An 11932-nucleotide genomic window follows, 5' to 3' on the forward strand; every position below is an offset into this window, starting at 1 on the left:
CGGAGACAGTGGACACTAGGTAGTAGAATGTTTTGTATTGATATAGTTTCATATCACAAAGAAGCATAAATGACGACTGGATTTTTTGAGATGTTTAATCTGTTTTCGCCATCATCATCAAAGACACGTTTTTAATCATATGGAGGTTAAACCACAATTACAGCATTTTAAGTGTCAGATAGAAGAACGTTACGAAGACTGACCGCATTTCTTCACCATTTTCTCACAGTTTGTGCACTTGTTGTTATAACTGGGTATTAAACCTTCTCCTAACATCCTTAAGGCTATCTATAGAAACTATTTTTAAATATGTGAAAACTGAATTGTATTCATAATTGAAATTGTAGGTTTTGCCCTTGCTGTCCTCGCGCGTAGACCACATCCAGATTAAGAATCACAATAGTTTTCAAAATCTTTATAAATCAAACCTATATTATCATAGAGACCCTTGAGAATGATTTATAAACATAGTTTGAGATTTGCTTTGTTAAAACTCAACAAAGGGCCATGAGTTTGGTTCTGAACCTGGTTTGCACATACAGTATAACTGTGTCTGATTGTTAAAAAAATGTATAAATAAAATTCAGTTCGCGACTTAACTTAAGTTCCCTTAACTTTCCCCTTAACTACCGACTCGGAAGTAACGAATCGGAGACGAACTTGAGCCTCGTAGAAAGTGGCGCCCGTGTCGCGGCGCCTACGTGACTGTTGACATTCACGTTATCAGAGAGACACCGCCCAAAGATTCGGGTTACGGTGCGTTAAAAAAAAGGCCTTGGGTTATAAGTCCACAAAACAAATAGACAGGTGTTTTACGGTGTCTAAAAACTACTCACCCCCTTGGAAAGTTTGTACATCTTAATTGTTTGTTTATTTTTAAACGCCAAATCACGCAACAATTAAAAAACAAACAAACGAAAAACCCAAAAACAGAAAAGAAAAGTTCTAAGGCTTGATTTTTGCCACCAAGAACCTGAGTACAGACATATTTATACTGCAATCCTTTAAACACATTCATTGCACTCATGATCTCAATTTGACCAACTGTGCACCAGCAATGATTTATATGGGGCTACAGTCAATTATCTTCTGCCCTACATTTCTAATAAATTTCCATATGTTTTGCCTAAAAAGCTTAATGAAGTTCACCATAATTCAGTGTTGGTAACCAATAATAGGTTAGTTAGTTATATAATAAGTTATAATAATAATTATTACTACAATAAATATAATAATAATAAGTTAGTTATTACTTTTAAGTGTAATTACACACACGAGTCTCTAGAAAGAAACTCAATATAAAATAAAGCAGTTCAGATATTTAAACTATACTTTGACACATGATGAGGTTACACCATGGGTAGATCAGTGATGGAGGTTTGTCACCAATTGTAGAATAAATTCTATTAAATTGTTGCTTATCAGCTATTTGCTGATGTCTATAGTGATCGGCTAATATCACAGAAAACAGTACATATGGGTCTATTCCCATTATATTACTGTGAATTTTAATTTGATAGGCAGGAACAAGCAGATTAGTGTTAGAGTCTTCACTGTCACATGTCTGAGTTCAAAGTGTCAGGCTCTGAAGAGTAAGTCACGGCTGTCGTGGTCTCCTCCAAGTCTCTCGGTTTGTCCTGTGGAAAAAAAAAGAAACGGGAAGACCACCAACATCAGTAAAGAAGCTTTTTAAACCAGCACCAAAATCTAATCAGTTCTTCCTTTAGTTTAGGCACAAATTCGGTCGAGGGACTGCTGACGGGACACGTGAGAGTGTCACTGGAAAATCCGGGGAAGTTTTTTTTTTTATATCTGTTTTACATGATTTTCTTGGGTTTTATATAATTCATGAAACAGAACAAGGTATTTGAAGACATCACCCCAGAACCAAACAACCAATCAGTTACCTGAGTCAGACAGGGACTGAGACGAACGTCACATTAAACTTAATACCTCCACATGTCTTTCGACCCATTGGATCATTTGGGTTATTCGGCTGTACACGCCTGGTTTGTTGTACCGTCCACAGCCAACTCCCCAGCTCACCACCCCCGCCAGCCTCCAGTCCCCATTGGCCGTCTGACACACCAGGGGTCCACCGCTGTCTCCCTTAAGACAGAAGCAAGTCATGTAGCAAAAATATTTAAGACCAGGCATCAAATGTGAGTCTATTTGATGGAGGCCAAAGTGAAACCGCTTTACGTTTTCATTTATCAAAGACAAAAATGTTCCGCGTAAACGAGTGTTAGGCACATTTATGCAGGATGATTTATGTCACTGGGTGTATACCTGGCAGGAGTCCACCCCTCCATCCATGTTGCCAGCACAAATCATTTGAGGAGTTAGTTCCGTGTCGTAGACATTTGGCTGAGAGCAGGTGGATTGAGCTATTACCTTCACCTGAACCTGTCTGAGCTCATCTGACACATAGCCTGACGAAAACAAGAGAAAGACATGAAGCAGTAGCTGTGCTGTACGTGTATCAAATGGAGGTTAATACAATTCAAGACTACAGCCGACACTTCCAGCACCCTTGAACAATGAACAGCTGCTTTCTGGCATTGTAGCTGCCAGTGGGCACCCAAAGGAGCAAATTACAAGGATGAAGTCTTGTTTTCAAACTATGTCATCATTTGAAGGTTTACATTTTAAACTATTTTTCGAATATTTTTCTCCTGGAACATCTCATATGCAAGGAACAGCTAGAAATATGTTTTTTTTTTTTAATGTAGCCAGTGTCCACAGTCCAATCAAAGTTTAATTTTGCAAGTTGTTTACAGTACAGATTCTCCTGAGGCTGACTAGTGGAGTGTAATTACAGTATTCTTGGATTGAAATTTGAATTGGCACAGCTCTAACATCACACAGACTTTTATCTTCCCTAGTTGATCAGTGTTTCTTCTTTGCTGTCATCTACAACTTGCACAACCACAGAAGGTCAGTGTGTCAGAATAACAGACCTCCCTCTACAGTAGATCCCCAGCCTGTGATCCAGCAGTTCGCACCAGGAGGGAAGGACTCTCTCGGGTGGGGTAAACAGACCGGTCGTACCCCACCTAGAAACAATGCAAATTATTAGACAGTCTGTAGCGATTAGCCTCATTAACCGTATCTAGTGGCATTAAAATAAATATATGATTTTTATTAAACATTATGAACTAATAAATGCTGATGTATGATTGTGCATAAAGTGGTTAGAATCTGTTCCATCTTTGCCAACAGTGAAGTAGGGAAAACAACAGTAGTTGAGATCAATCACACCGTTATTTTTTTCTTTTTAGAGCCTTTAGTTCCGCCACCAGATTGGAGCTGCATCTTTCTTACCTCTCATTTCTACATCCGTGACGGTGCGCAACAGGCCCAGGTCAAAGTCGTTTTTCTCTGTGGTGAAGTTGGGGTGGTAAAGCACCTGCAGTGCCCTGTACCGTTTTCCCTGAGAGCTATCGGCGATGCTGACTGTGCCCACCACCACCAGCCAATCAGCCACTTCGAGCAAGTGGTTCCTGCAGAAAGAGCAGCGTTTAATAATGAGACGTTTGTGGTCTGCACTCAGTTCAAATAATGCCGACGTGCGCTGCTTTTGTGATTATCTGCTAGGCTGATGCTGTTTTCTTCAGTTGTTTATCATTACAAATGAATAATAACTAACACTTTCTCTTGCTCTGGCCTAATAATTTGATACTGAAAGCTATACGGAACACTTGGCACTAACTGGGTCCACCTCTTACTCAACAAAGCAGTGAGCTGCAGTGATGACCCAACGAGGGGAAATGATGGCACCTCCACACACGTGTCTCCCTTTCCACTGCATGCTGACCTGCCATCCCCACTTGTCCTTTTCCGCCAACGAACCCCCAACAATACGCCGGCCGCCGGAGACCGGAACGTGGCAGTCTGGGCTTGGCAACATAGTTAAGCATGTAAGTATGCTAAATGAAATCCAAAGAGAAAATCGAGACACGCAACATAAAACACCACAGGTCGTGGAATTCAGCATAATTATATTAGCAGCAAAATGAATGATTCCAATATGTTCCAGTAAAGCCCAGTCCATGATGAGGCTGTGAGACCAGTGATGAATATGTAATTATCACTAATGTTACAGTCCTCGCAAGTCCTGCACACACACCCACGCATCAACCACAGAGTTTGTTTTACACTCGTTGACCTGCAGTGATGCTCTCTGTCGTGTTCAGGGGCAGAGAAGGTGCCGGTGACACTGCTGTGACATTCCCGTTCTCTTTCACACCATAGGGAGATTGAGCTAACTTCAATGGGAGTACAAGGAACATCACTAATATTTAGATGGAAAGAAAAAAAAGAACAGTGAGATGACACAGTGAGTTCATTGTGGGAAAGAAAACTTCTCTTAAATCGTTTACATTTAGTTTAAATTAAAGACAACTCTTCAAGAACACATCGACTGGAACATTGAAATGTGCAACACTAATTAGGTTTTAACATATTAGGTATTAGATATTTCTCCTAATGAACTAATCAGCAATCACAAAAACACTGTCTAAACTAAAATGCAGTTTTAATTTCAAAAACCCAAGACCCTGATAACTGTAGATTCAGTCAGGATTTATATGTAACATAACCAGTGGCCAATTAATTTAAATCAAAGACCTCAAAGTGAGATTCACATTGCTGCAGGTTCTGATGTGGGACAAGGAAAACTTGGTGTCAGTGTGTAAGCGAGTTAAACATGTCTTGTGATTTTGTAATTGTAGTATTAAACATAGACTGTTTTGAGTGGATTTAATGAATTTAATTGCAAATGCATGAATATATTTAAAGGTGTGTACAAGTAAAACCTGGAAAAGGTACAGTACGTTACCGACGACGAGAAAGATGATGGCGACGATAAGGAGGCTCACAATCAGTAACAGGTTACGACACGAAGAGACTTGAGATTCTGCATTTGGAAAATGAATAAACAAACAAGTAATTCTTTGTTAATTGGTCTAACATAGGGTTATGAAAAATTCATGCTGGAGTATAACAAGCTGAGAAATGTCGTTGCTAGTAAAGACTTCAGCAGCATACAGTGTTGGCCTATGGGAGCCAATGTAAACAGTCATATAACCCACAAAATGACAGTTACGTAAAACACTTTTTGGTTTCTACTTGACAAAGAACATGACTGGCAGTATTTGGTCATGTGAGAGTTTTGTTATTTGAACCAAAGAGTGTTATTTTGGTGAATCTCCTCTGTGTACATCATTATTAAACAGCCTTTCACCAAGTCATGGGTAACTTGTTGATATATATTAGTATCAAGACCGACATTTATTGTTTCAGATGGTTTGGCAGCATAACAATTAAATGTCAAAAGCAAGGAAGTAGTAAGTAGAAGACAATAGGGACCGTTCGTGGGTGTGTGTGTGGGTAGTGTCTTGCCCAGGGACACTTCAACATGTCGTTAGGAGGACCAGGGAGATGAGCCAGTGTCCCTGTATGTATACCCTGTATTATGTAGTCAACTAGTTTGGCTGGTGCATTCCACTTTTAGTAACGTGCGCATTTCCAGTTACTGCTGCAAACACATTATTAGGCTAAAACAGCTGCAGTTGCTTCAACATACCCACAAGCATCTGGTGTTGGCAATTTCCTTCTCAAATTTTCCCTCTTTTAAGCTCTAGTTTGGGTCTCTAACAACTCGTTAGGGGAAACTGTGGCTGATACTACAGATGATACATCTAAACAATGAGCTGAAACCCGAGTGAAGCAAAGAGACCTATAGATTCAAGTGGACATTATCTGTACATTTAGCACTATGTAAGTGACCCCTTCACCATTGTCGCAATGCTTTTATGTGCTCACTGGATACACTGTTAATGTAATAGTATATGCAAGCAGAGAGACTAGGAAAATATTTTTTATCCATGGGAATCTCTCTATATATTCAGTGCACTGAATGCACTGCACACAACACATAAGACAAAGCCAGAAAACAGGAGGTTTCGTGCTTTGACCAATATGGCAATTTCTTTTCAAATGTTCTCTCTTTGAAGCTCATCAGTGTGGCATTTAGAGGCAAGTTGTCCAAGGCTCTTGGGGCCCAACATCGTTAAAAGTTTGATTATCAAAATTAAAAATCCATTCAGAGGGTTTGAGTGAACTGAGGACAGAGCACATCCACAATATGAGGTAAGGCATGAGCTGCATGCGATGCCTTGTAGATTACAAAAAATAATGAAATCAAATTTATGCCTGAGTGACATCCACCTGAGGCAGTGCAGTGCCGTTATAACCTGGAACCTCTCAGGAGCTTTTGACGAAAGCCTCGTGGCAGCAGCCGCAGAAAGACTGACGGTGGTGTTTTGGTAAATGTTAAGGGGAGTGAATCATGGACTCCGGTAGGTTATTTATGGAAGTACACCTGAAGCCCAAAAGAGCTTTTTTGTACCAGTTTGATTCTATATGCACATAATAGAACTGTACAGTATGAGAATATAAGGACAAGGTGTTAAGCTGTGTTTATCCTCCACTATGTAACAAGAGGTGAGACAAAAAAGCTGACTTTGAATTATCAATCTTTCTTTCCAAATCATTAAAAGACAAACAGTTAGGGCACGCTTTCTTACTTTAAAGAAAAAAAAAGGTACTTTGCTTTACCTAATGGCACTGCATGGGCCAATTTCCACTTAAAAACTATTTTAAATGCAAAACGTTATTTTCTTATTGTTTCATTGTTACAAGCCCACTTAATGGTGTTATTGCTGAAGCTTTAGGCTGCCTCACCACTCTCTGGAAGGGAAAAGTCGGAAGTTATATTGAGAAAAAGAAATTGCTCAGAGATTGAAGAAGAGTTGAACATATGGAAGTGTGTTATTTGGTAGAAGCAATGGATCGTGTGTCTGAAGAGAGGCTGAGATAACATGCATGAAGTAGATAACAGAACACAGTGGAAGCAATGCTACTTGGACTTTGAGGAAAAAAAGGCCAGTGTGCAAAAAAAAAAAATAAAACCTGAATATGGGGATGAGATGGAGCAAAATAGCTTTTAACACCTTTGAAGAATTGGCAAGGCAGATAATGACTATATCATATACTAGGAATGAAATCTCAGGCCGGATCTTTGCCGTTTATTATAGCTAATAAAAAGGATAAATGACAAGAACAGGCAGAGGAAAAGGATGTGCAGGCCTGTTTGTGCAATATAAGTTCTGGGTGTATATTTTCAAATGAAGAGTCATCTTAAATATTTTATGATTGAAGTAAATATCCAATTTTTTAGGACATTGGGTATGTTATTTTTGTTTAATATAGACACTGAATATTTCATCTGCAGGGATTAATGTGTATGCAGAGATACCATTTTCATGGAAAGCTAACGACTAAGAATTACCTGACTATAAGAGCTGTAGCAGCAGATTTTTGTTTCGTTAACAATCAAACCTGACAGCAGAATTTGACCCAGTCGTGTTACTGACCTGATGGCAGTTAATTAGATGTTTTGTTGCTCTTCCATTTGCTTTTGACTTGTGGCAATCACTTTTCCAGCCTTTTGTTGTTTCTCTTCCAACTTTTTTGAGATGTGTTGCTGTCCACAAATTTAAAATGAGCAAATGTTTGTGGATTATATGTGGTTCTAATGTTATGGCCACCCTTTTTAAAATGTCCAAAGAGGTAAAGGCCTTTTTTGCATAATTTGTAATATTGTGGACACTGGCTAACATATTTTTGCATAAAGATCAGAGGTCATAAAAACAATATAATTCAGAAATTCAGCTTTGGTTAAATAAATGAGAAATGAGGAGTTAAATTAGAAGCTTAGAGATGAAAATAAGTGAATTATACCAACCTCGCACAGATCCAGAACCTGTTTCACCTTGTTTCTACTCTTTATTCTAAGCTAAAATAACTGGCTCCTGGATCCGGCTTCATGTTAAAAAGAAACGTGAGGCATCTACTGCAACTGCCAGTGAGGGTTCAAATAAGTATGTTTTCCAAATGTCTAAATAATTTTTTTTTAAACGTTCGCATTACGTGTTCCGGTATCACATATGGTCATAAATGTTTCCCTTTGTTGTGTTTTGATCATATTTGACGTTGATATATGCTGCAGTGCTTAGTGCACTGGTTCAAAACTGGATCAGTGTTGGTTTCTTCACTTCAGAAAAACAAAAGCATTAATTATTACCATACCTGGCTCCTTATCTGGGAGATCGTTGGTTAACATGTGCCCTACCGATCTCTCCTCCAGTGGTTCCTCATCTGACGGTTTCCTCTGCTGAACTTCCTGAGGATCATTACTATAAGGAAGTGGTGAAGTAAGGGTTTTCTGATCTTGAGCCCCAGAGGAACCAGAGAGAGAGGTTGAAGTTTCTGGGAGTTGAGGCTCTGATGCTACCTCTGAAAACGATGGAAGCTTGGGATATAAGTTTTCATAAGCTGTAGGTGTACAGTGGGGTATAAAGATGAGGACATTAGAGGGGACCAGAGATGAAATGCTCAGTACTTCACAACTGTTTGGACTTTGAAAAGAGGTTGATGACCAGTGCTCAGAGGACTGATCGACTGATGCGGCAACTGGCGGCTGTGCATAAGAAGTTCTAGTGTTGTCTGCCTGGATCTGCAAAGCCATACTTTTAAAAGTCAAGTGCAGTGTCTTTACAGCTAGGGTTGATGTTCCTCGCGTGAACAGTAGCTTGCTGAGTGTTGCCGGCTGAATACATGCATTTGTTTAGGAAAGATCAGCTGGATTTGACATAGCTGAGCAGGGAAATCCACTGAATTCTGTAAAAAGAAATCAAGGCAATACTCAAATATTAGCTTGAAAAAAAAAAAGATAGATACCATATAACACAGTACGCTCATCTAATCTGACCTTACATATTATTTTATGGTTTTGAAAAACAAAATTGCAAATTTTTATACAAATGTCAGATTTGTAAGGAAATTATGGTTGAATTATAAGTTGGTCTGAAACTAAATTCCTAAAATAAATTAAAACAATAAGATCCAAATAAATGCTTGCTCTCAGAAAATATTGATAAATGTAACACAAAAAATTCAAAATACAGCCACGGATCAGTTGATTGATTAGTACTAGATGCATGAAAGGACATGATCAAACGCAGTGTTTACAGTAATACTACATCAAAATATTAATATTAAATAATACCTGAATCTAAAAGGTTTTGCAAAAAGTTTACCTGAATGTCAGCATGTGTTGGCCTCTTTTGTATTTGTTCGGGCTCTTCATCCCACGTGTCTCCTCCATTTGTTAAAGCAGCTTGTAGCACAGTGGAGAAACGAAATACATCACTGTCAGTCTGAGCACTTGATGGCCGCTCGCATACTTAATCCACAGGAATCTTCGGCTTGTTTCACCAGTGTGTCACCTCTTCTCTTGCAATTGTCCCACCCCCCCTCCTCTTTTCGTCAGTTAGCACCTAATCCTTTCATCGTGTCACGCCCCTTCGGCACCTTCCTCCATCTCCTTCCAGTCTATTCTTCTTCCATCTCCAACTTAATGTTTCTGCCCTCGACGGAGCAGGTGACACTGTTAGTAACAGATATGTGCACTTTTGTCATTGGGCCTCTATGAAATATGCATGGGGATAATTGTGAGCTTGGGTCAGAGTTTAACAACAGAAGGTAATGTACACCACACCACTGAGTCGCTCCCACGCACAAATGCTGAGGAATATAATGGCAGCACAAAAAGGCATACAGACAAAATTACTTAAATTTCACATAGCTGAAGGATGTGTTTACAGAAGTCATACAGCAATTATGAATATGTTCAGACATAATTGTGTGTATGAGTCTGCATGTGTGAGCATCTTCTGTAGGGTGTTCTGTTCATCCTATCACGTTTCTCCATCAGGTAGTGTGAGGTGCTGGCAGTGATGAGGAGTTTCGGTTGTTGTGTTACTCACCATCTTCTATGTTACACTGTTCAGAAATCAAACATGGCGGAGGACACATGACTTACTTGTTCTATCAACTTAGGAATATTGTGTTTGTCACTTTGGTGAAGATCAGATCACATTTCATGAGCAATTTCTGCACATTGTCACGACTGCAAACATTGCTGTCCTCTTTCTTTATGTTTTTCTAACAAAGAGATAAACTGTTAAATGAACTGTAATATCGGCAGATTAAAAGTAAACCAATAACAGTGCCAGGTACAACAGTGTTTCCCTTCGTGCTAATATTTGCTACTTTGCAAAAAACAAAAGAGCAACCGAAGCTGAAGAGGGGAACATCATTATTCTTCTGTTCAATTCAATCCTGTAGTTAAAATCGTTCAATGTGGAGACAGTGAAGCAGCTGACGAACATCCACAGCTACAGACATGTCCTTCACATTAAAATATCATTACTTTCTTATTTAGACACATTTTGTTTCTGGTTTTCTTTAGTTTTCAAACATTTCCTAACCTCTTGCTAATTTTGGGAGTTGAGTCATGGAAATGGGATAAATGATGTATAATACAACTGCACACTAACTTCTCTGTGGCCCTAAAAATTTTAAACCAGTTAAAGTATCGCTGGCTTTTTGTTAAAATGCTAACGTGTACAGGCTTCATTTGCTCCTGTGTTAGTGTGAGAAACATTCGGGCTGACGGGCAACTCACACCAACCTAGAACAGTAGACACAGCCAGTTGGCCTTCTCCCCCTTCTAATATCAGACAAAGGAGGGAGGAACCTTTGTTGAGCTTCTACAAAGGCTGCATGTGCAACATCAGTTACTGTAAGGAAGCTGCCAGTCCCAGACAGGAAACCAAACTTTTATTATTTCTTGTCACAGTCAAACTTTCTGGCCCGTGTGAATCTTTTCATTACTGAAACATAAAGCTAACTGCAGGAAGTACCACAGTGCTATAGGCTGCAAGGTCCATGTCATGTTTCCACATTAGGCACCGAAGTATATTTACATTCACTGTCCTGTAACGATTCAATGATATTTCAGTATAAAATTAATGGTAAGCAATTTAAAGATATATAGGGAATTTTGTTTCTTTTCATTTTTGCTGAGAGTTCGAAGGGAAAATAGTTGTTCATTAAATGTAAAACTAGAGCCAGAATAAATTTAGTGTAAAGATTGAAAGCTGAGGGAAACAGAAGCAAAACAACAAATGACCGTAAATGACCCACTGTCTAATTAGTGATGCTGGTGAGAACTCTGCTGTTTCCACCCAGTTCCAGGCTCCATACTAAGCTGAACTAATTGGCTGCTGGCTGTAGCTTCATTATACCTAAACAAAACTTTCACCAAACACACGTCTGTCAGGAAAGCCAACGAGGTCCACTTCCTAAAATGTCAAACTATTTCCGTACAGGAACTGGTTTTGACTAATTGAGAAGCTACAATAGCATTTTATTAGATGTGAAAATGAAGTTAAAGTCAATAAACCAATTTCCCTCCAGTATTCAGTGACTGGATGTGTTTTTCTGCGTCAATAAAAATACAAAGACAGTCAGGGGCACAGATACTCAGGAATCTTTTAAATATTCTACACAATATGCCTGAAAATATATGCATACAAGAGCCATCTCTGTATTTTTTTAAAAAGGAGACGTAGCCACGTTTTGCACAATGCTGACAGAAAGAGAAGGTTTTAAATGAAAGAGGGCTCATAAGAAACCCGCAGTGTGCACTTGGAGTCCCGAATACTAACTGCTGAATATGTGCAGTACCTGGGGCTCTAAGTGCGTTTTACTACCTCTGCACCACTGCAGAGTGTGAGTAAAATCCACTTTACAATTATATGAATTAAAAATTATTCTTTTTTTTTTTGCTCATTTGATTTTACTAGAAGTATTACCATGATTGGCATCTTGGGTAAAACAAAAGAAAGCTGTGTTTTCATTGACTTTTAGTGGGATAAACAATGAAAGAAAATGTTTCATTATTACTGCCAGTGATTATTTACAACACCAAACATTGCATGCATAAACATGATCTGATGAT

General features: G+C 38.9%; 1 protein-coding gene across 3 annotated transcripts; it reads right to left on the minus strand.

Moving 5' to 3' along the window:
- Window positions 1-16: 16 nt before the first annotated feature.
- LOC137130912 (transmembrane protease serine 6-like) lies at window positions 17-11178 on the minus strand. 3 transcript variants are annotated; one of them, XM_067511593.1, is made up of 10 exons: window positions 9165-11178; window positions 8155-8745; window positions 4841-4918; window positions 4169-4294; window positions 3729-3894; window positions 3325-3503; window positions 2961-3056; window positions 2290-2432; window positions 1954-2109; window positions 17-1637 (listed from the first exon to the last, which is right to left on the minus strand). In XM_067511593.1, exons 2-10 carry the CDS (start codon window positions 8591-8593, stop codon window positions 1557-1559), a joined length of 1464 nt encoding a protein of 487 aa, XP_067367694.1. In that variant the 5' UTR covers window positions 8594-8745; window positions 9165-11178; the 3' UTR covers window positions 17-1556. The 3 variants fall into 3 exon arrangements, with proteins under 3 accessions (XP_067367694.1, XP_067367696.1, XP_067367695.1); XM_067511595.1 differs by lacking the exon at window positions 9165-11178 and having other exon boundaries at window positions 4836-4918; window positions 8155-8180; XM_067511594.1 differs by lacking the exons at window positions 8155-8745; window positions 9165-11178 and having other exon boundaries at window positions 4836-8144.
- Between the last annotated feature and the right edge of the window lie 754 nt (window positions 11179-11932).

The sequence above is a fragment of the Channa argus genome, chromosome 7 (genome assembly GCF_033026475.1).
Source record: "Channa argus isolate prfri chromosome 7, Channa argus male v1.0, whole genome shotgun sequence".
NCBI classification, from domain to species: Eukaryota; Metazoa; Chordata; class Actinopteri; order Anabantiformes; family Channidae; genus Channa; species Channa argus.

Bases quoted from the DNA above. Each gene is read 5' to 3' on its own strand.
- LOC137130912 (XM_067511593.1), bottom strand. From the start codon at position 8,593: ATGGCTTTGCAGATCCAGGCAGACAACACTAGAACTTCTTATGCACAG. The intron at 3,057-3,324 runs GTAAGAAAGATG...CATTGTTTCTAG, and splicing joins CACGGATGTAGAAATGAGAG to GTGGGGTACGACCGGTCTGT. The intron at 2,110-2,289 runs GTATACACCCAG...TTCTGTCTTAAG, and splicing joins GAGGGGTGGACTCCTGCCAG to GGAGACAGCGGTGGACCCCT.